This window comes from Pan paniscus, chromosome 10, assembly GCF_029289425.2.
Source record: "Pan paniscus chromosome 10, NHGRI_mPanPan1-v2.0_pri, whole genome shotgun sequence".
Taxonomy (NCBI): domain Eukaryota; kingdom Metazoa; phylum Chordata; class Mammalia; order Primates; family Hominidae; genus Pan; species Pan paniscus.
In genome coordinates this window covers 130,593,167-130,618,972 of record NC_073259.2, presented here as the reverse complement: position 1 = coordinate 130,618,972, position 25,806 = coordinate 130,593,167, and the positions used below count along the sequence as shown (strand labels likewise).

General features: G+C 40.5%; 1 protein-coding gene across 3 annotated transcripts; it reads left to right on the top strand.

Moving 5' to 3' along the window:
• Positions 1-210: 210 nt before the first annotated feature.
• On the top strand, positions 211-22,106 carry RSRC2 (arginine and serine rich coiled-coil 2). 3 transcript variants are annotated; one of them, XM_003806559.6, is made up of 10 exons: positions 211-351; positions 4,568-4,724; positions 5,439-5,482; positions 7,837-8,027; positions 9,438-9,641; positions 11,644-11,766; positions 15,664-15,743; positions 18,381-18,610; positions 19,909-19,998; positions 21,124-22,106. In XM_003806559.6, the coding sequence occupies exons 1-10, from the start codon at positions 346-348 to the stop codon at positions 21,301-21,303; spliced, it is 1,305 nt and encodes a 434-aa protein (XP_003806607.1). In that variant the 5' UTR covers positions 211-345; the 3' UTR covers positions 21,304-22,106. The 3 variants fall into 3 exon arrangements, with proteins under 3 accessions (XP_003806607.1, XP_008953322.1, XP_034790611.1); XM_008955074.5 differs by having other exon boundaries at positions 18,378-18,610; XM_034934720.3 differs by lacking the exons at positions 211-351; positions 4,568-4,724 and adding an exon at positions 6,286-6,363 and having other exon boundaries at positions 7,815-8,027; positions 18,378-18,610.
• The last annotated feature ends 3,700 nt before the right edge of the window (positions 22,107-25,806 follow it).

The window sequence follows — 25,806 nt, the reverse complement described above, 5'->3', positions numbered from 1 at the left end:
ATTACTTTAGACTCGAAATAGGAAGTTGCCCCACCCTGAGTTCCGCCCTTTCCGTTCTCCCGACTGCGCATTCCTGGGGTGTATTCTTGGCCCCGCCCTCTTCACGGTCCTTACACTCCCCTATGAAAGAACACCCAATCACCGCCTCGAATTGCGTTGTTATAGAAACTTTTGTTACCGCCCCTTTTTCTCCCAGCAAGCTGTGCGACGCGCCGGGCCTCCTCGCCTTTGTGCCATCCGGGTCTCTCGCGCGAGCGATTTTAGTCTGAGGCGAAGCTTCGGAGCGGCCGGTACTGTTGAGAGCGACAAGTGGAGGCGCCGCTCTAGCGGCCGGGAATCTGAACTATGGCGGTAGGTACCGAATCTGAGTTTAAAGCCAGGGATATTTTTCTGCTACGTTCCAACGGTGGGTGAACGGCTCCCAGAACCTTGTTCGTGTGTATGTGTGTAGACAAAATGGCGCCGCGGCCTTCTTCTGCGCCCGCCATCATGGCTGCCTGCTGTAGGGAGGGGGAAGTAAGGCGGTGTTGGTGGGGGTGGGGAGCCGCAGGGAGTGCCTTTTCTTTCCAGAACTTTCCTCCTCTCTTCCCCAACCCTACGTTCCTTTCGCCTCACTGAACTTCCTCCATTTTCGCTTATTCACCCTGGCTAGTGATTTATTCTAAGTTTTTTTAGGGCCTGAGAATTTGCGGTGGAGAAAGGGGCTGGGGAAGAGAAAGACGATCAGGAGTGGTCTCTGAAAAGTATTGGGTCAAAAAGGCAGTGTCTGTAAGGGGTAGTGTGGGAGAAGAGAGCGACTTGTAGCTATTTTTTTTTTTTGTACGCTCAATGAGATGCTCCTAGTTGCATAATTTCAATTAGTGTTCGTCAGTGTAAACCTTATTATTGTGTATTAACGAGCTGGGAAGGTATTGCTGAAAGGGAGTGAAAATTCAACTTAAAAGGTTGTGGAACTACCAATTCTGACTGATGCGCGGTTTCCGAAGTGGCCCGTGATGTAATCAATTTGAAGTCCGAGAAGCATTACAGTTAAGTCTTGTCACTGACCTTGCTCCTTTAAATTTAAACTCTTCGTTGACCCCAGAGGAGCTACAGTTCGTAAATTATCTATTCTGAACAATAAGCCTGCGTGTGTATAAGATACCCAATTCTGACGGATCCACATTATTTTGTGCTTACCTCATTTTTATTCCGTTAAAAGGAAAATGTAAAGATTTTGCATTCCTTTTTACTGACTAAAAAATTATATCATTTTCGATAATAATTATGACTCTTAAACATAGTGATAGTTTTAAAGTTTGCTCTTCCTAACGATTGGAATGCCTGGGATTAGGCAGATGATTTTCTTTTTCCCCCATACCCCTCTATTATTTAGGTGATTGAGTTTAAACCCGTTTCTTTTACTGTCTTCCTTTGTTTAGTGTTTTGGGCCTCAGTATACTTAAAGAGTAATACTATTTTTCTTGGGTTGCAGGTTTTTTTGTGTTTTTTCGAGACGGAGTTTTGCTCTTGTCGCCCAGGCTGGAGTGCGATGGCGCGATCTTGGCTCACTGCAACCTCCGCCTCCCGGGTTCAAGCGATTCTCCTGCCTCAGACTCCCGAGTAGCTGGGATTACAGGCGCCCACCACCACACCCGGCTAATTTTTTTATATTTTTGGTAGAGACGGGGTTTCACCACGTCGGCCAGGCTGGTCTCGAACTCCTGACCTCGGATGATCCACCCGCCTCGGCCTCCCAAAGTGCTGGGATTACATGAGTGAGCCACCGCGCCCGGCCGGGTTCTAGTATTTTAAAAAGTGAATTTAAACATTTATTTATGCGGTGCCTTGTTCAATAAAAAGTCCCCTAGAGAAGTGACCTAGTATTCAATCCAGTGCTTACCTCCTTCGCAGTGGAAAAAGATTTGTCTACTATGTTTCGAGCCGTTATTAGAGTTTGCAACAAAATGTAAATTGTAAGAAACCAAAGTGGCTACCTCGTAGAGCCACTGCTGGAATAGAAGGCTGTTTTGCAGTTAACGTTTATGTGTACACATAGATTAGTACTAAATTAAAGCTTAGAAAATTTCAGAGCAATTTTAATATTCAGTTTTTGGTGGGTTTTTTTCCTGGATACCTGTATTATGCTACTATAAAATATCCTCAGGGAAATAAAAATTTTCCATGGCCTCAATGACCACCTATCATTCCTATCTGTTTAGTGTTAAGATGGTTTTTGTTGTTGCTCTGTAGTATATTTTACAGATGAAAATGGTTGATGATGTAAGTTTAAGTTAGCCTGTGTCACAGGGAGATTTCTCTGTTGCCCAGCTTTGTGATGTTAAGCATAAAGTTAAAGTTAGATAAACCATTGCCTGAAAACTGCCTAGGCTAAGCACTAGATTTTCCATGAGAAGGTTGTTTTCGATTCTAGTCTTGTTCTCTGCAAAAGTAAATGGGATTTGCCACTAGTTAAGGAATTCTGTCTCTGGCAAAAGTGTCGTGCAACTGAGAGAAGTAATAGCGGTGCTTAAAATTTTCGAGATCACTTCTGTTTACCAAGTGTAAGCTGTACAAACACTCAGCAAGTAATAAATGAGTCTGAAATAGTCCTCAAGGATAACGATGAAAAAAAAGTGTCCAGAATTAATTGTGAAAAATCAGAATCATCCTTAATGATACAGCATTATTTATTAGTAGTAAACAGTAAAGATATGGAGATGCAGTATCATTTTAAGCAAGTCAGCTAATGTTGCTGGATCTCATCTGTGAAACGAGAAAGTTGAACTCTATTCTAAGGGGTGAAAACCTTTCAGCATAAAAATTTTATGGTTCCAGAAGTCACCCAGACTGGAGAAATAAGTACATATACAATATGCTGGCATGAGAGCCTCCCTGGTAGTTAGTTTATTTCTTACGGTTCTTTTTGTGCCATTGTTAGAGGAATAACATGTAATTTATGTCTTTCATCGCATAATTGAACTGCAAAACCTTTCTGTTTTTAATTTATCATTTTATTCCCTAAGTCTAGCATTGGTTTTGGCACATTTTTGACCCTTAGTAAATACTTGTTGAAGTAACTCGACCTCTCACAACTTCATTTATTAAAGTACAATACACCCATTTATTGTACTTGATACTTGTTTAAAATTTGTTAAAATACAATACCGCCATTTATTATACTTGATATTTGGTATTCATTTTCTGGACTAACTTTCCTAAAGGAGGAAGTTCTCTAATGTGATTCCTCCTGCTGAAGACTATCGATTCCCTATTAATCCAGATTCCGTTTGATGTTGTAAGTGAAAAGTCCATAAACTGTTTCTGTAAAGGGCCAGACGGTAAATATTTTTGGCTTTGTGGGCCATGTGCAGTCTCTGTCACATTCTTTCCCAGGCTGGAGGGACAGTGGCGCAGTCTTAGCTCACTTCAACGTCTGCCTCCTGGGTTCAAGCCATTCTCCTGTCTCAACCTCCTGAGTAGCTGGGATTACAGGCACGCCCCACCACTCTTGGCTAATTTTTGTGTTTTTAGTAGAAGCAGGGTTTTACCATGTTGGCTAGGCTGGTCTCAAACTCCTGACCTCAGGTTATCCGCCTGCCTCAACCTCCCAAAGTGCTAGGATTACAGGCATGAGCCACAACACTGGCGTTTTAAGTGCCTTTAGTTTTAACAGTTCAGTCTTTACAGTGCTATTTACTGAAGTTATTTATTAAATATGCCTAAAATAGTTTTAAAAAACGTAAAAAACCATTCCTAGCTCAAGGCCATACAGAAACAGAATGAGGACCATAGCTTGCCAACCCTTCCTAAGTAATCAATTCCCCAGGTGTATCAATTATTTTATTTTCATGTTATCTTCTCTGGTCAGATAGCCGAGCATTGTCTACCTTCTGCATTAGTTGAAACTTGTAAAATTTATATTGTAATAATTACTTATAAAATGCTTTAAAGCAGAAACAACTTAATGTTTTCATAGCCCAGAGCACATGTGAGGAGAGGCAGACCATATTTTGCAGCAGCACTGTGCCAAGGGGCTGTTTTCATTAAAGAGGGTTAATGACATTAAGATGAGGTTCTCACTTAGGTAAGTTAATTTTCTGTTTATTATTTTATAATATTCTTAAGGCATTGTTTTAAGATTTTATCGTCTTGAGTATCTTTAAGCTTTAACAACTCATTTTTGATGTTTGACATGTATGCTAATTTAAAAGTATTGGTAAAATCAGCTAAATGCATTCACACATCTAAAAAGGACTGTATTTTCTCTGCTTGAATGCTTATTAGAAATACTTGGAGCCCTTATTCCTCCCCCACCCCACCCCATGTTTTAAAAGTTATACAAATCATCGTTAGAAAATTAAAGATACATCAGTCTAAATATGTAGGTCTTGCTTTAGTATCAGGTTCGTCATTTTAAGCCATTCAGCCTTATTAGTGTACAAAGCACATTTAGTTACTTGGAAAGCAGGCATTCTGATTTATTGATTGTGGGGGGCTATCTTCCCTCCCTTTGTCCCTCTTTTAAGAAATTGAAAACATTTAAAATGTAATTAAGAACTTTAATCATTTGTTTTTAAACTTTTAGGCTAGTGATACAGAACGAGATGGACTAGCCCCAGAAAAGACATCACCAGATAGAGATAAGAAAAAAGAGCAGTCAGATGTATCTGTTTCTCCTAGAGCTTCAAAACATCATTATTCAAGATCACGATCAAGGTCAAGAGAAAGAAAACGAAAGTCAGGTATGAATTCTTAAAGGTGGTTACAACTATCAGCATTTGTATAAGATATGTAGACCTGTTGTATAAGAAGACACATACATTTAGTTTGTTGGCTGGACATGGTGGCTCAAGCCTGTAATGCCAGCACTTTGGGAGGCCAAGGCAGGCAGATCACCTGAGCCGGGACCAAAAATACAAAAATTGACACACACTCAGCCCAATGCAACCTCCACCTGCTGGGTTCAGGCAGTTCTTCTGCCTCAGCCTCCTGAGTAGCTGGGATTATAGGTGTGCGCCACCACGCCCAGCTAATTTTTGTGTTTTTAGTAGAGACTGGGTTTCGCCATGTTGGAACATATCAAATATAATTCAACCTGTTTATTTTCTTTAGTTTTTATTTTTCTTAATGGCTTACCTCTCTCTACTAAACCCCCTTATGAATTTGCTATAGACTAGGAAACTAGATGGGCTGGTCAGAATATATGTAAAATACTAAAAGTCTATGACCGTTTAAAAGATGTATCTAGGCTGCTTTATGTCCTGGTTTGCTCAGATTGCTTGATTTGTTTCACATGTGTGTTGTATTAATGTAGAATAATCCCACCCGTGCCATGAAAAAATTAGTCATTGGAAGAAGAGTAATGGGAGTCATTTTTCTCCAGCATTAAGAGTTTTTTAAGATGAAATGTTTCTCCAACTTTGTTTATGGTGATTGTTTTTTGTGTGTATTCACAGATAATGAAGGAAGAAAACACAGGAGCCGGAGCAGAAGCAAAGAGGTAATTAACACTTTGTAGTGAATAGGTACTTTAAAATACTTATAAAGTGTCTGGTAGAAAGATTTGTATGAATATAAGACATTGTCAAGGTAAGTACAAAACTTGAAATTTAAAAGGTTCATTGGGTTATAAAATAAGCATGATTTTGATTCATCATTTTTGAAGAAGATGTTTATGTGAAAAGTACCTTCAAAACTTTAATTTTATTATATTGTGAAAATATTCACAATAAAAATTTCATATGAAGAATATGATTGGTTTTTTTAGGCCTGTCACACAGAGCTTCCATTAATCTGAGGTCCCGAGTCTCCTGGTGCCTGACAGTTGCTCAGGATTTTTAAACAGCAATCATCTTTACATAGCAATACCCTAGATATCTGTGCGCTGCTTTTTCCTTATGAACGATAACAGGAGTTCTCTTTTCTTTTGCAAACTAGTTCAGTTTCCCTAATAGTAGTATTGAATTTTGAAATAAAGGTTTGAGTGAGGGACAGCTGAAAAGGTGGCGGTGACACCAAAACTTGAGGAAAAAGAAAGGCAGCAGCTGTATTGCAAAGGAGTTACTTGTTCACCCACCTGAGAAGACAAAGAATGAGCCAATAAGGAAGTGTAGAAGTAGTAGCCAGAAAGGGAGAAGAGTCTTGTGGGGGCTGGGTAAGGGACTCCTAAAACAAGAGTGGGCAGGGACTTCACCTCTTCCCGTAATGGAAGCTCTGTTAAATTTTTAATTTAGGAGAGTTTTTGTGAAAATGACTATTTTGTTTAGCTCACATGATAACATTTCTATAATAAATCATACTCAGCGTGCTTATGCGCGAAGAGACTGAACTGAAGACGCTGCAGACTCAGATAGCAAAATAATAAGCCTACTTCATGATAAGGTAACTATTAGTCATTCAAACTCCTATTTCCCTTAAATATATCTTAAATCAGTTAAGGGTTTTAATGTTTTTTTTTTTTAATTAATAGTAATGTTATGTTTGAAAAACTGGTTTGAAATAAACTTTAAAACCTTTAGAAGTTTAACCACTTAAGACTTTTCCAGTCTGCCTCGTTATAGCAAAACCAAGGAAAATTTCTTTTCTAAGCTCCTATAGAGAACTGGCAATGAAACTAAAATTTAGTTGTGTCTCCAGGTCTCTTATTTTTCTGCAAATAATAAATTATGTACTATGATCATTTTCAGAGATATCATCATGCATGTTCCAAAATGATTGGCCAAGTTTTATTTTTAAGAAACATTAATCGTGAGTGGAAAGAAACATGCTATGGCCTTTTGGGAGACAGTAGTGTCTTATTACAGTGGAAAAGTGGTAGCGTGGGCATCAGAAAAACATGGGGAAGGTTCAGCTCACCCATGTAGCTTTGTAACTTTAGATCTTAGTTATACATAAGGGGATTAAGTTAGAGGATCTGAGTTTCCTTCCAGAATTAAAATTTAGTGATTCAGAGATGTCTAGGATTTTAAACTTTCACTACAAGATGAATTTGACAGATCTTCCTGTAGGGAACTGTAGTATGTAGCAATTCTACTTTGGTATTTGGTAGGATGAGACTTGATCATGCAGTTAATTTGAGCTGAGTCTCTGAATGCACATGTGAAGGCCTTGGTCTTTTTAAAGTATGGGGGCAGTATGTATTGTGTGATGGCATGTGGATTGTTATACCTAGTTTGGTTTCTTTAAAATTGAAACATACAGTTGCCATTTCTACCCTAGGTACATGAAGTGTAATACTCCTCTAAGCCTATTGGGATACTGCAAGATGAAAAGTGATTGCTTCACAGTTTAGACATTGGGAGGAAAATCAAGAGCTGTCTTTTAGAGGATGTAGCAGGCAGTATAACTGTAAAAGGGACACTGCATCTCTGTGTAAAATAATTTGAAATTATAGAAAATATTAGTACTTAGTAATAATTATATTTAGCTACCTAACTGAAATGCGTTTCTGGTGCACTTTTTGTGTCATTATCTCCATTACTTACTTAAACTTAACATTATGTACTCTGGATTTAGAAGTTGATGTATATACATGGTCTGTATTCTTTTAGATAAACATAAGGGATTCCTCTTTTGTCTGGCATAATGGCTTTTCAATATTTCAACTTTAAAAATCATTGTTTCTGTTGTATTGAAAATATTTTGGGGAGGAACTACATTTTGGGTGTTTATAGTAAAAAAAAATAGTAATTACATCTGCAACATTTGGGTGATGTGAAACTAGATCTTTTTTTTATTTGCCACACACTCCTAAGGTTACTAATGTTGCATCACAACATTTTTGTCTACTGATACCCATACTAACTCTCTTTGTTGCACTATTTTCCTGAAAGAACCAACTTCTTCTTAAAACAGGCAAGAAGACATGAATCCAAAGATAAATCCTCTAAGAAACATAAGTCTGAGGAACATAATGACAAAGAACATTCTTCTGATAAAGGAAGAGAGCGACTAAATTCATCTGAAAATGGTGAGGACAGGCACAAACGCAAAGAAAGAAAGTCATCAAGAGGCAGAAGTCACTCAAGATCTAGGTCTCGTGAAAGGTAAGTCATGTTGTATTATAATGTAGTACCTTCTTAACAAGTTACATAAAGTTTCTCATTGACCCAGCAACACCCAAAAAAATCATAATTAGGGAGTTTTTCTTGTTCGTTTGTTTGGGTTTGTGGTTTTGTTTGTTTTTTGCCTTTGGGCTTTGCTTTCTCATCATGCAAAAATGGTTTCCAAGAATGGGGTGTAAGGGATGACTAAATCTCAAGTGCCTAGATTTCTTTTCCCTTTTTTTTTTTTTTGACACGGAGTCTTGCTGTGTTGCCCAGGCTGGAGTGCAGTGGTATGATCTTGGCTCACTGCAACCTCTGCCTCTTGGGTTCAAGTGATTCTCCTTTCTCAGCCTCCCAAGTAGCTGGGATTACAGGCATGTGCTACCATGCCTGGCTAGTTTTTGTATTTTTAGTAGAGATGAGGTTTCGCCATGTTGGCCAGGCTGGTCTCGAACTCCTGACCTCAGGTGATCCACCTACCTCGGCCTCCCAAAGTGCTGGGATTACAGGTGTGAGCCACCGCGCCCAGCCTAGATTTTCTTTTTTGAGATGGTCTCTCTGTTGCCCTAACTAGAGTGCAGTGGTGTGCTCTCAGCACACTGCAGCCTCTTGTCCTCCAGGGCTCAAGTGATCTGACCTCAGCCTCCCAAGCAGCTGAGACCACAGACATGCGCCACCACACCCAGCTAATCTCTTTGTATTTTTTTGTAGAGACGGGTTTTGGCCATGTTGTGCAGGCTATTCACGAATTCCTGGGCTCAAGCAGTGTGACGGCCTTGGCCTCCTGAAGTGCTGGGATTTCAGGAGTGAGTCACTCTGCCCAGCTGAGATTTTTAACCACTTAATCTGTCTGGCACTGAAAAAATCATATTGTTAAACTGTGTGGTTTAAGCCGATAAACAGTCCTTTTGCATCATCGATGGTGATGTAGGTGTTTGCTGCTAAACTGCAATCTAGATTTTTTTTAATGTTGGAGTATAGATAAAAAGATTTTTGAGAAACTGGATCACAGCTCAAATTTGTGAATGGTTTTTGGTGGGGTTTTTTTCGGAGAATTCTGTGGGTTGTGTGTGGTATCAGACTCAAAAATTTTTAGTAGATAAACTAAAGTATTAAGATTTGTAACTACTGTGGGAAGAGTATTAAACGGAAGCTTAAATTTGGGTAGGATGCATTGAACACTTTTGACATGTTAATAGGTTTACTATGTTCTAGGACAAATTATCAAACAAAATGAAGGGTTCATTTTCAGTTAGTATTTCCTTTGAAAATCTCGCTTATTTCTGTAAATAATATAGTGCAGTTACTTGCTTGTCTTTATTGCGTTACTACAAGTAACTAATTCATGATGTGTATAAATGAAACAACACAACTTTTAAGTAATAACAAATTTGTGCACTTTAATTTCAGACGCCATCGTAGTAGAAGCAGGGAGCGGAAGAAGTCTCGATCCAGGAGTAGGGAGCGGAAGAAATCGAGATCCAGAAGCAGAGAGAGGAAGAAATCGAGATCCAGAAGCAGGGAAAGAAAACGGCGGATCAGGTCTCGTTCCCGCTCAAGATCAAGACACAGGCATAGGACTAGAAGCAGGAGTAGGACAAGGAGTAGGAGTCGGTAGGTGACCATCATCCTGAATAAAATTTAATAGGACCCTCAGAGAGTCTGTTTATCTTCCTCAGTAAGAGAGTATTGAAATTGTGAGTCACAATTCTATTTATAGATTATGGTAAAATTATTTTAGTCATTACCTAACGTATGAAGAACACACCTAACCACTTGAATAGCATTCACAAGTATTCTCGTGATTGATAAATCTCTTGCAAAGTGCAGGTATGAATAGGCCTATTAAAATGCAGTTGTTGGCTAGGTGTCGTGGTTTACACCTGTAATCACAACGAGGCGAGCAGATTTTTTGAGCCCAGGAGTTCAAGACCAGCCTGGGCAATATGGTGAAACCTCATGTCTACAAAAGATATGAAAATTAGCCTGGGGTGATGACCCACACCTATGATCCCAGCTACTTGGGAGGCTGAGGTGGGATAATCACTTGAGCCCAGAAGGCAGAGGTTGCAGTGAGCCAAGATCATGCTGTTGCACTCCAGTCTGGGTGACAGGAGTGAATCCTGCCGTAACAAACAAATTCAGTTGTGTTCAACACTGGATTTGTTGTGTTAATTTTATTATCACAAATAACTAAAATCTCCTTTTGCATACTTACCATATGCTGTATGCTAGAACTCCTTGCATGTTATTAGCTCATCTAGTTCTCAGAAGAATCATGTTGAAAGGTAAGTGTGTCGTGCTTAAAGACGTTTAAGAAATTTGCCCCAGAATTCCAAAACAGTATCATTATTAAGTGCTAGAGCCAGGACCAGGTTTCAGATATATCTAAATGCAAATTCCATGCATGTGCTTAACCCACTGTATTGTACAAACTACCTCAGATTTTGTTTGTAAATGAACACAATTTAGATTTATCTTGATTGGTGGGAGGAGGCTTTGTTGAGATAGGAGGTGTACAATAAAGAGCACAGGAGGAAAACTAATTATAAATATTCTTCAATGAATGTGTTATTCTCTGCTTGTTTACATACGACAGTAGTATACTGACTTTTGTAAATTGATTGCAACTTAGGTCAGTGTATGAAAGATTGAAACATACATTTAAAAAGGGACCTGTACTTAATACAGTAACTTGGTTTTTTATGATTTATCACTTGATCTTTAAATCAATATGAATTTTTACTCAGTGGTTCTAGTTTATAGTAGTTTACTACTTTGAACCTTACCAATTAAGAAATTTTTTTTAAGTGCTTTTTTGGTCACTGACATCTAGTTTTTTTGTTTGTTTTGAGACAGAGTCTCACTCTGTCACCCAGGCTGGAGTGCGATGGCACAATCTTGGCTCACTGCAACCTCTGCCTCCTGGGTTCAAGCGATTTTCCTGCCTCAGCCTCCCAAGTAGCTGGGATTACAGGCACCCAGCATCACACACGGCTAAATTTTGTGTTTTTGTAGAGACGGGGTTTCACCATGTTGGCCAGGCTGGTCTCGAACTCCTGACCTCAGGTCATCTGTCCGCCTGAGCTTCCCAAAGTTCTGGGATTACAGGCATGAGCCACAGCACCCAGCCAGACCTAATTTTTAGTGGTTAATAACTTTTTATTTTTGAAAAACATCTGCAAATTCACTGTAGATGAAAATATGTAGGAATGATTCCTGTGGTATACATATTGACCTACATGAGCACAAAATGACTAATGTATAAGGCTAGCTTTTGCAACATTGGATATACTATGCAAAAGATTGGAAACAGCCAGATGCGGTGGGGCATGCTTGTAGACCTGTGTACTCTGGAGGCTAAGGCAGGAGGATCACTGGAGGCCAGCCTGGGCAACATGGTGAGACCCTGTCTCTTAAAAAGGGATGAGGGAGTTGGAAACAAATGTTATTTCCAATGAGTTCAGCTGTAACACTGATGTTTTAAATCTTTTGCATCTCAAACTAAATGTTTTTGTATCGTTGGGATTTTTGTTGAACTGTCTAATTGATTTCTTATTAACAAAATAGTTATGACTTGGCCATAGTTTGACATATGAAATACGATTTACTACAGAGATAGAAAGAAGAGAATTGAAAAGCCGAGAAGATTTAGCAGAAGTTTAAGCCGGACTCCAAGTCCACCTCCCTTCAGAGGCAGAAACACAGCAATGGATGCACAGGAAGCTTTAGCTAGAAGGTGTGTATATTTCTTAATTCATTTGTTCTGGTTCGCCTTTAAATAAATGCTCAGTTGTGTGGATAAGATGAATTCTTTCAGTAAGAGAATGATTCACATACTTTAGTAATATGGTGGCATATTTGTGATCTAGAACTATGTAAATAGTTTAATTCTTATCCTAAACATTTGCACAACTATAAGATTGAGATGTCTACAATTTCTGTTTTTTCCTTCATGATTTAACTGATTTCATTTTTCTCAAATTTAGACTCCCAAATATTTTCAGTTTGCATTTGAAACTTTTTTTTTTTTGAGTCTTAAATCTGGTTCAAGAACTATTATTTTCTCATCTAAGATGACTTTTCCTTTACTTTTTGTTTTTTTCCCTCAAATAGACAAAATACCTGAAACAGTAAGTAAAATTTTGTCAATATTATTATTTTGAAGATGGCAATTAACAGATAATACATTATAAGCTAATTTATTTGATCTTGTAAGTTTTATTCCTGGTAACTATGGGAGAACATTTTTTTTTTTTTTTAATTTTCTGCTGTTTCGGCTGGGTGCAATCAGTCACACCTGTAATCCCAGCATTTTGGGAGGCCGAGGCGGGCGGATCACTTGAGGTCAGGAGTTGGGAGACCAGCCTGGCCAACATGGTGAAACCCCATCTCTACTAAAAATACAAAAATTAGCTGGGCGTGGTGGCAGGCGCCTGTAATCCCAGCTACTCTGGAGGCTGAGGCACGAGAATCGCTTGAACCCATGAGGCAGAGGTTGCAGTAAGCCAAGATCGTGCCACTGCACTCCAGCCTGGGCGATAGAGCGAGACTCAGTCTCAAAAAAAAAAAAACACACACACACACACAAAAATAAATTTTCTGCTGTTTCAAAGATGAGTAATGGTGAAACCACACACAGCACGACTATATATTGAAATCTGCAAAACTATTCAAATAACTGCCTCAGAGAGAGGCAAAAAGTAAAATAAAATCCAAGCACTTGTTTGCAGCATTTCCCATATTTTGAAAAATAGACTTTTTAGGTTTTGATTTTTTTTTCTCTCGTTACAAAATTAAGGTGTTTTGTTTTTTGAGACAGGGTCCCACCCAGGCTGGAGTGCAGTGGCACATGATGATGGCTCACTGCATCCTTGAATTCCTGGGCCCAAGCAATCCTCCCACCTCAGCCTCTCAAGTAGTTGGGACCGCAGGCATGCCTGGCTAATTTTTGTATTTTTTGTAGAGAAGACGGGGTCTCCCTATGTTGCCCAGGCTGGTAACACAGTGTAACCTGATGTGCTTCCCTGGGAACCCAGCCTGACAGAAACTGCAGCTGAACAGCAGCAAAAGTGTGAGCTCACCCCTTCTTTCCATTCACCTTAGTGAATGGTATTAATTCCAAATCTTCAATGGCCATTTTAATGCAACCAGTTGTAGTCACACATATCTTCTTTCTGAAACTAGTATGGAAATAATTTACTATAAAATTGGATTTAGTATATACTAGATTGTAATTTCATTAACTCTGACAAATATTTTTTAAGCTCTTAAGTTATTTACTTGAATGCCATAAGTCTATTCTGTTTGCGTTTTTGGATTTTTTTAAAAGTGAAGCCGTTAATAGCATCCAAAATGTCATTGATATATAGATTACTTGGTGATCTTTCAGATAAAGTTTTAAATGTAGTCCTTTAATTTCAGAATATGAGATTATTTACTACCTTGAAATCTGGAGAATTTTTTTCTTAATAAGAAACTACCATGTATAGACCTTTTATATTGGTTTCTTTTTTGGCTTAAAGGTCAGGATTTAAAACTTTAGGAAATACATTTCAGATCTGTGACCTACTTTTTTTATTTTTTATTTTTATTTTATTTTATTTATTTATTTATTTATTTTTGAGACGGAGTCTTGCTCTGTTGCCCAGGCTGGAGTGCAGGAGTGTGATCTTGGCTCACTGCAACCTCTGCCTTCTGGGTTCAGGCAATTCTCGTGCCTCAGCCTCCCAAGAAGCTGGGATTACTGATGCGCATCACCACACCCAGCTAATTTTTGTTTTCTTTTTAATAGAGACGGGGTTTGCCATGTTGGCCAAGCTGGTCTCGAACTGCTGGCCTCAAGCAGTCTTCCCACCTTGGCCTCCCAAAGTGCTAGGATTACAGGCATGAGCCACCTTGCCAAGCCTGCGACCTACATTTTATTGTTACTGCTAATTTACAAACTTTTATTCTCAAGGACAAAGTCAAGTCTATGTTATGCCTTCCATGCATATGTGCTTCATAAAAGGGAATAAAATTATAGCTTGTTATATTTCCTTTATGTAAATTTCAACAAATTTTTTTTTCCTTTTCCTCTTTTTTTTTTTTTTTTTGAGATGAAGTCTTGTTGCCTAGGCTGGAGTGCAGTGGTGTGATCTCAGCTTACTGCAACCCCTGCCTCCTGGGTTCAAGCGATTCTCCTGCCTCAGCACCCCAAGTAGCTGAGATTACAGGCGCCCACCACCACGCTCTGCTAATTTTTTGTATTTTTAGTAGATGCGGGATTTCACCATGTTAATAACCAAGCTGGACTCTAACCCCTGACCTCAGGTGATCCACCCACCTCAGCCTCCCATGGTGTTGGAATTACAGGCGAGAGGCGTGGCGCCGGGCCGACTTAACAATTCTTAAAGCAAATCCAATTTACTACCCCTGCATTGTATTACCCATAGTGCCCCAAAACAAAAACAAGTTTTGTCAGTCCTGTCCCCTTCATACCACATTACAGAGGGCGTTAGTGGCATTTGGCTTGATTGATAAATCAGGGAATCCTTAGGAAGAAAAGAGTTCCTCTTTCAGGAATTCATTGTGAAGATAATGTTACTTGTTATTTGCTATATAGGAAGGGTAAACTTAACATATAGCTTGTTTAGTGTGCATACTCATTAGTGAATTTAATGTATGCACACTACTCATTCAATAGAGTGAGTAGAGAGAACAAGCATTCATTTTTGGGCTGGGCATGGTGGCTCACGCCTGTAATGCCAGCACTTTGGGAGGCCAAGGCGGGCGGATCAGAAGGTCAGGAGTTTGAGACCAGGCTGACCAACATTGGTGAAACCCCATCTCTACTAAAAATACAAACATTAGCTGGGCATGGTGGTGTGTACCTGTAATCCCGGCTACACAGGAGGCTGAGGCAGGAGAATCGCTTGAACCCAGGAGGCGGAGGTTGCAGTGAGCCAAGGTCGTGCCATTGCACTCCAGCCTGGGCAACAGAGTGAGACTCTGTCTCAAAAAAAAATTCATTTTTGTTTTGGGATGAATTTGTGTTTCATGTTACTAGTTCCTTTGTAAATGATAAATTTGTTCAACTGCTAGAAGTAATTTCCTAATTGAGAGAAGTTTTCCTCCCATTTTATTAGATTACAGAGAATGGCAAGGTTTGCTTGACCTTTTAGTTTTGGCTTTTTGATTTTTATTAAATTGAAGACTTTACTAAGGTCTGTACAATATAAAAAATTATCCGAATGTCTTGATCGGCTGGCTTTTTCTCCCTCAAGAAACATTTAGATAATTCTATAAATTTATTTACTACTTAACCATGCTCTAAAATTTACTCAGCTTTCAATGTTACTTGCAAGACGTAATTTTTTTCACTTGTTAATTGGAACTGCATATAAAAACTATGCCCATTTCTGACTAGTCAGTTCAAAAATGTTTAAAACCACTGTTGTGGTATTCTTCAAATGTAGCTTATATCATCTTAAGAATGATTGCTTTTTCTTCACATACGGCTATCAGTGGTGGAGGGATGCTAAAAATTTAAAATTTTATGGAAGTTGGCTTGTCTCTGTACATGCACATATAGAGAGATATATACATAGTGGTTTTATATTGTGTTATTTTAAATTCATTGGAATTAATTTTGCAGGTTGGAAAGGGCAAAGAAATTACAAGAACAGCGAGAAAAGGAAATGGTTGAAAAACAAAAACAACAAGAAATAGCTGCAGGTAATTTTTTTAATTCTTTTTTAGTCATCTCGATTTGAGCTCTTTCAAGCTTTTTTGTTTTTCACAGGGATTTGCTCTGTCATTCTGACTGGAGTGCAGTGGCTCCAGCATAGCGCATGGTAGCCTCAAACTCCCAGGCTCAAGTGATCCTCCCACCTCAGCCTACCGAGTAGCTGGGACTGCAGGCCCACATCACCATGCATGGCTAATTTTTTTCTTATTTTTTGTAGAGAGGACCTTTCACTATGTTGCCCAGACTATTCTTGATCTCGGGCTTAAGCAATCCTCCTGCCTCAGCCTCCCAAAGTGCTGGGATTGCAGGCATGAGCCACTGCACCCGGCCTAAGTTTGACATGCTTTTTGTAGAAAAATTGAAAAATATAGAAAATAATAGGAAGAAAATCACCTATGATTCCTACTTCCCATCAGTACACTGTAAACGTATATTTTAGTGTTCTCACTTAAGTGTTTTGTAGCTTGTTTCTGATGTGGTCCATGTGGATAATTTTTGTTGATAAATTAGTAATGAGTATGTTTGTTTATGTAACACTAGTCATCATGACAGATGTTGTTGTTGTTACGGAGTCTCGCTCCATCGCCCAGGCTGGAGTGCAGTGGCGTGATCTCAGCTTACTGCAACCTCTGCCTCTTGGATTTAAGCGATTCTCTGCCTCAGCCTCCCCTGTAGCTGGGACTACAGGTGTGCACCACCACATCTAGCTAATTTTTGTATTTTTAGTAGAGACGGGGTTTCACCATGTTGAACCAGGATAGTGTCGATCTCTTTACCTGGTGATCGTCCTTCTTGGCCTCCCGAAGTGCTGGGATTACAGGCATGAGCCACCACGCCCGGCCCCAGATGTCTTTTACGATTTTGGAAATGCAGTTTATGCAAGAAAGTGAACTGATCTGAAATATGTATTTCTCTTTCAAGAAATCAAGTTTTTATGCATAACAAACATTGCAGATTTCGAAAATTATCAGGCCTGGCTCAGTGACTCACTTCTGTAATCCCAGCACTTTGGGAGGCCAAGGCAGGTGGATCACCTGAGGTCAGTAGTTCAAGACCAGCCTGGCCAACATGGCAAAACCCCATCTCTGCTAAAAATACAAAAATTAGCCAGGCGTGGTTGTGTGTGCCTATAGTCGCAGCTACTCAGGAGGCTTGAACTCGGGAGGTAGAGGTTGCAGTGAGCCAACATCACGCTATTGCACTCTAGCCTGGGTGACAGAGTGAGACCCTGTCTCACGAAAAAGAAAAAAACAAAAACAAAAAATTATCACGAAGAGCTTACTGTTGATTTGGTATGAAATTTAATCTGGAAGATGGTTTTTTGTTGTTGTTTTTTACATTTTTGGTAAACAGTGGCACTTATTTGAAACTCTAAAAGTTTACAAATAGCCATTTTATTTTTACTACATCATTACTCTCTTTGGTAACTCTGGTTCCCATAATGTTGGTAATTTAAGTACTTTTTAAGGTTATATTCTGGACTGACAAAAATAGGTAATCAGAGGTGTCTTTGTTTACAGAGGACTGCTCAATCACAGTGGAAATACCAGGGCTTTATTGAACTTGGACTTAGCATAATACCTGCATACTGTTGTTGTTTTTGGGTTTTTTTTTTTTTTTTGAGACGGAGGCTCATACTGTCGCCTGTGCTGGAGTACAGTGGCACAATCCTGACTCACAACAACCTCCACCTCTCGGGTTCAAGTGATTCTCCTGCCTCAGCCTCCTGAGTACCTGGACTTATAGGCGCCTGCCACCACGCCTGGCTAATTTTTTTGTAGTTTTTATTTGAGACGGGGTTTCACTATGTTGGCCAGGCTGGTCTCGAACTCCTGACCTTGTGATCCACCTGTCTTGGCCTCCTAAAGTGCTGGGATTACAGACGTGAGCCACTGCGCCCAGCCTTAGCTGCATACTGTTTTCCAAGTATATGATGTGAGCATCAAATGAAATGTCCATGAGAACATTTCATAAATTAAAAAAAAATACAAGGTTTTATTGTTTTGTAATTATACCTTAGAAACACTATAGTTCATCTCCACTGAAATCATACTTTCTTACTATCTGCAGAATTCTCTATCCTCAAAGTAAATAAATGGGTTTTTGTTTTGTTTTGATACGGAGTTTCGCTCTTGTTGCCCAGGCTGGAGTGCAATGGCATGATCTCGACTCACTGCAACCTTCGCCTTTTGGGTTCAAGTGATTCTCCTGCGTCAGCCTCCCGAGTAGCTGAGATTACGGGCATGTACCACCACGCCCGGCTAATTTTGTATTTTTGGTAGAGACGGGGTTTCTCCATGTTGGTCAGGCTGGTCTCGAACTCCCAACCTCAGGTGATCCGCCCACCTCAGCCTCCCAAAGTGCTGGGATTACAGGCGTGAGCCACTGCACCTGGCAATAAATGGTTTATATATCAAGGGTTTATGTAGAAATACGTCCGTTGATGAACACAATAAATGTTTGCTAAAAACTTGTGAGCTAATACTCAGTCATTTCCTTGTATTTGGTGAAAATCCTGCCTTTTTGCACATTCGTAGCTTTTTATAAATCGGTTGTTAATGTAAATCAGGAGGTTTATGTTTTAAAATCGTTTTAAAATCCATTTTTGTATTCTCTTCAAGCAGCTGCAGCTACTGGAGGTTCTGTTCTCAATGTTGCTGCCCTGTTGGCATCAGGAACACAAGTAACACCTCAGATAGCCATGGCAGCTCAGATGGCAGCCCTGCAAGCTAAAGCTTTGGCAGAGACAGGAATAGCTGTTCCTAGCTACTATAACCCAGCCGCTGTTAATCCAATGAAATTTGCTGAACAAGAGAAAAAAAGGAAAATGCTTTGGCAGGGCAAGAAAGAAGGGGTAAGTTCTCTTATTCTGCTTTTCTGTCGTTTATTCCTAATTAGTAATTGCTTAGAAAAACAAATTTGGGTTGAAAAATATTACTTTGGGCTTAACTTTGTAAGAACCTGGGGTGGCCAGACGCGGGTGGCTTATGCCTTTAATCCCAGCACTTTGGGATGCCAAGTGAGCGGATCAGTTGAGGTAAGGAGTCCAAGACCAGCCTGGCCAACATGGCAAAACCCTGTCTCTACTGAAAAGAAAATAAAAATCAGCTGGGTGTGGTGGCACACACCTGTAATCCCAGGTGCTTGGGAGGCTGAGGCAGGAGAATCGCTTGAGCCTGGGATGCAGAGCCTACATACAGTGAGCCAAGATCATGCCACTTAGCCAGGCATGGTGGTGGGCACCTGTAATCCCAGCTACTTGGGAGGCTGAAACAGGAGAATCACTTGATCCTGGGAGGCGGAGGTTGCAGTGAGTTTCCAGCGAAACTCCATCTCAAAAAAAAAAAAAAAAAATCACGCCACTGCACTTCAGCCTGGGGGAGACCCTGTCTCAAAAAACTTATAATAAGCTATGATAGTCTTATTTGCCAGTTATTAATACTAAAATAAAACATAATTGATTGAAGTCAAGCTTTCAAAGAAAACTAATATTACCATAGAAGTAGTAAGGAAAAGAGGCTACTTGGTTTAGAATTTTTCATAGATTACGAGGTACTTTTTTTTTTGACATTATTTGCAATGACAAATGACATTAAATGCAAATGACATATGCAGTCGCAAAAATTGCATGTTAAAAAAGGTCTATGACAGGAAAAGAATCCATTTTTTTATTTTATTTTTATTATTTTTGAGACAGGGTCTTGCTCTTGTCACCCATGCTGGAATGCAGTGGCGTGATCTCAGCTCACTGCAACCTCTGCCTCCCGGGTTCAAGCAATTCTCCTGCCTCAGACTCCTGAGACCCTCCTGGGTCTACAGGTGCCCACCACCATGCCAGGCTAGTTTTTTGTATTTTTAGTAGAGACGGGGTTTCACCTAGTCATCCAGGCTAGTCTCGACCCCCTGACCTCAGGTGATTTGCCCACCTCGGCCTTCCAAAGTGCTGGGATTATAGGAGTGAAGCACGGCGCCCAACCTCTTGCTTGTATTTCTTTGCTTTGTGGTTTCTTAAGTCTTGAAATAATTAAACTTACATTGATTGAATGCTATCCATGGTGGTTTTTTTTTTTTAATTTAGACATTGTTGAGAGATTTCATGTCCTAAAAAATATTTAAATTTTACATATTTTAAAGTTCAGTGTTTCTTAACAGGACAAATCCCAATCTGCTGAAATATGGGAAAAATTGAATTTTGGAAACAAGGACCAAAATGTCAAATTTAGGAAATTGATGGGTATTAAGGTGAGTTTCACATGTGCCAGGGGATCTTTGTATTAGCTATTAGTCCTCCTGCACTGTTCTTCCTTCATTTTCTTAGTTCTGGTCTTTACTCAGGTGTCAGCGTTTTTGAGTTCTTTCCCACCACCTTTTGTGAAATAACAAGCAATCCCATTCTGAAACATTCCCATCTCCCCTACCCACTGTCCTCCCTACACACACACTTTGAGAGAGAGAGAGACGGGGTCTTGTTCTGCTTGCTCTGTCACTTGGGCTGGAGTACAGTGGTGCAGTCATACCTCACTGCAGCCTCAAACTTCGAGGCTCAAGCAGTCCTTCCACCTCGGCCTCTCAAAGCCCTGGATCACAGTTCTGAGCCACTGCGCCCAGCCTCCATCCCCATTTTCTACTTTACTTTCCTCTGTGGCATTTATACCCTGACATCTTCTACATATTATGTTTTTTCCAACCTACTAAACTGAAGTTAACTTTTGTTACACCCTGCTATATTCCAGACCTAGGAAGAACATTGCCTTGTACTTTGGAGGTGTTCAATAATGAATGGAAATTAAGTTATTGAGATCAAATACATATCCCAAAAGTATATTTTTGTTTGTTTGTTTTTTGTTTTTAGTATAGACGGGGTTTCACCATGTTGGCCAGGCTAGTCTCGAAATCCTGACCTCAGGTGATCCACCCGTCTCAGCCTCCCAAAGTGCTGGGATTATAGGCGTGAGCCACACTGCACCCGGCCAAAAGTATAATTTAATAATAGTGTCAGCCTAGTTCACACCTGTAATCCCAACACTTTGGGAGGCTGGGGGGCGGGCGGCAGGGGGGATCCCTGAGGTCAGGAGTTCGAGACCAGCCTGACCAATGTGGTGAAACCCCGTCTCTACTGAAAATACAAAAATTAGCTGGGCGTGGTGGCATGTGCCTCTAATCCCAGCTATTTGGGAGGCTGAGGCATAAGAATTGCTTAAACCCAGGAGGCAGAGGTTGCAGTGAGCCGAGATGGCACCACTGCACTCCAGACTGGGCAACACAGCAAGACTCCATCTCAAAAAAAAACAAATACATGATAGTGTCAAGTGAGAGAATATTTATCTCCATCTGAATTCATTGTAATGTTTTATGTCTGATTTTTAGAGTGAAGATGAAGCTGGATGTAGCTCAGTTGATGAAGAAAGTTACAAGACTCTGAAGCAGCAGGAAGAAGTATTTCGAAATTTAGATGCTCAGTATGAAATGGCAAGATCACAAACCCACACACAAAGAGGAATGGGTTTGGGTTTCACATCTTCAATGCGAGGAATGGATGCAGTTTGAAAATGATCACACTTGTAAAGTTTGGGACTTATAGACTTCTTGTTCTGATGTCACGTCCTTGTTCACCAAACAGCTAGCACTCTAGCTTGCATGGGTGTTGCATTGACTTTAATTTATTGAAAAATACAAATTTTTGTAAATATCAGATCAGTGATACTGGTGTTAGTGTTGTAATCAGGTTAAACCCACTTCCATTAAACTTGACAGGACTATAGAAGGACAATATTTTTTAGTTCATGAATTCTACTTTTCAAATATATAAAAGCTGCAGGTGGGGATAAAATCTCATACATGGATTTTTTCGTGTCCGCTGTCTTGTGTACTTTTGTACTTAACCTTGTACAGTTATTTTCATCTCTTGAAACATGAAAGAAATGTTATGTAGATGTTCTTTAGAAGATCTGGCCATTTGGTACATAATCCAGCACAGATAAGCTGGGTGGTAATGATAATAAAAATGGTTTTCTCAAAACTGGTGTTAATTTAAGTTACCTGGGATGTTTCTTTGAATTTGTTTTATAGTTTCTGTAGCATTTGGCAATTGCTGTTAGAAAACACTAGCTAGAAATCCCCCCCCCCACTACCCTTTTTAAGGCCAGTTAACTATACTACAGTCAATACCATGGTGAGCAAAAATGTAAAAGGTGGAAGGAGAAAACTTATTAAAATAGTATGTTTTCCTATTATAAGGGACAGACTTGGTATTCAGTATTTGTCAAATATTACATGTGTTATTCAGGAGATAGATTAATGCATTAAAGGGATGTAAGCACTTTTATTTTAATAAAGTGCCTTATAACAAATTCTTTGTATGCTTTTTGCTCATTATCCCTTTGAAGTCTTCTCCAGCATAGACTATAAAATATTAAAATATTAGAAATTTTTTTTTGTTTTTGTTTTTGAGACAGGATCTTGCTCTGTTGCCTAAACTGGGTGCAGTGGCACAATCTCGGCTCACTGCCAGAGCCTCTGCCTCCCAGGTTCAAGCAATTCTCCCACCTCCGCCTCCCATGTAACTGGGATTACAGGCGTACCACTGCACCCAGCTGATTTTTGTATTTTTAGTAGAGGTGGGGTTTTACCATGTTGGCCAGGCTGGTCCTGAACTCCTGACCTCAGGTGATCCACCCTCCTCAGCCTCCCAAAGTGCCGGGATTATAGGCGTGAGCCACTGCAGCCAGCCTAGAAAATGTTTGGTTACTAGATTGAACATAAATCTGGAGCCAAGGGGTTGCGGGGGCCTGCAAAACTTGAAGTTAATTTACTTTAGTTACAACAAAGTAATAAGGTTTGGCTTTCCTTTGAAAAATCCTTTGGAAAACATCACAGAATGAGAGCACATTACAATCAGGGAAGACTACAGGAATAAGATTGACAGCCTTATTTTAAAAGCTGGAATTAAGTCTTGCCACAACTTGCTTAGGTATTTTTTTTATACATGAAAATCAAGTAATGGGGTGTTTTTTTTTTTGCTTTCTGTCCTAGGCTGGAGTGCAGTGCATTGCAGCAGGCTCCCCCGGGCTCAAGCAGTCCTCCCACCTCAGCCTCTTGAGTACCTGGGACCACAGGTGCTCACCAACACACCTAGCTTGTTTTTAATTTTTTATAGATAAGGTCTTGTTACGTTGCCCAGGTTGGTCTTGAATTCCTGGCCTCAAGCAATCCTCCCACCTCAGGGCTCCCAAAGTGATGGGGTTATAGGTGTGATCCACTTCACCTAGCCAGATTGTAAGATTTTTAATGTACTTTAACCTTTCATTTTCCCAGAGCACAGTAATTCTATGGCAAAATGGCTTTTCACCGTGTTTCAGTGACAAATCTAAGCCTTCTAAGGAAATGACACTATGGATCCTTCATTTCGTGATCATCAACATTTTTCAATTAAGCTCTGCCTTTTTAAATCAATCTTATTAAAAATGTTCATGACCTTGTAAGGCAGTGTGGACGCAAAAGCTTCCTGTGTGTCTACAGTTATTTTAGGAGCTGACCATACATGATGAGTGATACAGCCTGTACTTTGCTCATCTAGAGCAGCACTGTCCAATAAAATATGTGTGTATATGTATATTGGTCCAAGTGATCTTCCCACCTCACTCCCCTGAGTAGCTGGCACCAAAGGCCCATGACAACGTACCTGAGATGGGGTTCTCAGGCTGTTGGCCAGGCTGGTCTCCCACTCTTGGCCTCAAATGATCTGCATCATCTCAGCCTCCCAAAGTGCTACCTGGGATTCAGGTGTGAAGCCACAGTGCCTGGCCTAAGTATTTTATTTCAATTTCTTCTTTGAGTAGCCAAATGCAAATAATTAAAAGATGAAATTACAGTTGTCCCTTGAACACATGGGTTTGAACTTTAGGGTCCACTTACATGCAGAATTTTCTTTTTTTCTTTTTTCTTTTTTTGTGAGAGACTCTTTTGCCCAGGCTGGAGTGCAGTTGCATGATCCTAGCTCACTGCAACCTTTGTCTCCTGGGTTCAAGCAATTTTCCTGCCTCAGCCTCCTGAGTAATTGGAATTACAGGCACCCGCCACCACGCCCGGCTAATTTTTGTATTTTTGGTAGAGACGGGGTTTCACTGTCAGCTAGGCTGGTCTTGAACTCCCGGGTTACACCATGTTGGCCAGGCTGGTCTTGAACTCCTGACCTCATGATCCGCCTGCCTGGGCCTCCCAAAGTGCTGGGATTACAGGCGTGAGCCACCACGCCAGGCCTCATGCAGATTTTTCAGTGAAAGTAAACCTGGGAGGCGGAAGTTGCAGTGAGCCGAGATCATGCCACTGCACTCCAGCCTGGGTGACACAGTGAGACTCTGTCTCAAAAAATAAAATTTCAAAAAAAAAAAAATTTAAATGGCCAGGCACAGTGGGTCATTCCTGTAATCCCAGTATTTAGGGAGGCAGAGGCAGGAGGATAGCTTTAGCTCCGAAGTTCAAGACCTACCTGGGCAATATAGGGAGATCCCGTTGTCCACAAAAAGAAAAAAAAAATGTTAAAATGTGTAAGTGACTTCCCAATGTTGTAAACGGAAAGAGGCTTCCTTAAGGGCCTTTGAGCACTGACCTAGCAGTGTTCCAACCTCATCTTGCTCCACTCTGCCTTTTCACTCAACATGGTGGTCCTTAAACCTAAGACACTCTTCCATCCTCCCACCCCCAACTTTGCCGATCCTTAAAGTCTCACTTCCTCACTTTACTGACTCCCACAGACTAGGGTGTTTGTTAAATATTCATAACTTCCTGTGTTTTTCACCTTTTTTTTTTTTTTTTTTTTTTTTTTTGAGACAGAGTCTTGCTCTGTCGCCCAGGCTGGAGTGCAGTGGCACGATTTCGGCTCACTGCAACCTCTGCCTCCCGGGTTCAAGCGATTCTCCTGCCTCAACCTCCTGAGTAGCTGGGATTACAGGCGTGTGCCACTACGCCTGGCTAATTTTTGTATTTTTAGTAGAGACAGGGTTTCTCCATGTTGGTCATGCTCGTCTTGAATTTCTGACCTCGTGATCCACCTGCCTCGGCTTCCCAAAGTGCTGGGATTACAGATGTGAGCCACCGCCCCCGGCCCACATTTCTTTGTGTGATCAATATCCATCAACAACCATCTCGACCCAAGAACAGGAACATTTATAATTATGGGGTTTTTGTTGCTTTTTGTGGACTACAGCCTTCGTGAGAGGAGGAATTACTCTATTGTGGTTACTCTTGTAACCATACTCAGGTCCTAGACAAGTGCCTGGCCCATCGAAGGTGTAAGTAAATAATGTGATTGAATGACAGCCTCAACAGACTAAAATAGTTGAATCTAGCTAATCTTACATTAAAAACGAAGCAAGCTCAATAAACTAATCTACAACAGTCATCTCTGTAGCAAAGCTGGAGTTTCTTATTCTCTTTTATGTTTATTTTTATTCAGTTCCCTTTCAGGCTATGGAGTTCCTTATTCTCTGGTGTGGCACGCACACCAGAATCTGTGAGAAGCTATGCGTCGTGCTCTGATTTTTCACCCTTAGTTGCCTAACAGGAACATCCCATACTGGTTTTTCTTTTTCTTTTTCTTTTTGAGACAGGGTCTTGCTTTGTCTCCCAGGCTGGTGTGCAGTGGCGCCATCTGGGCTCAATGCAGCCTCGACCTCTTGGGCTCAAACCCTCCCGCCTCAGCTTGCCGAGTACCTGGGACTACAATCGCCCAGCTAATTTTTATATTTTTTGTAGCGTCTGGGTCTCGCTCTGTTGCCCAGGGTGGTCTCCAACTCCTGGGCTCACGTGATCCTCCCGCCTCTGCCTCCCGAGTAGTTGGTATTACAGGTGTGAGCCACCCCGCCCTGCCCCCAGATTGCTTTAGCGCATTCTGACCTACTCCAGCTTTCTTCACATTTCAAAAAGCACCAATCCCAGGATGCAATGCAGACAATGAGTACCAGTCGCTTAGAAACCACACGTCCCAGCATGCCGTCCTCCGGGCAATCGCTAGCCCGATAGGCCCCGCTGCATTCCGGGAGTTGTAGTCTC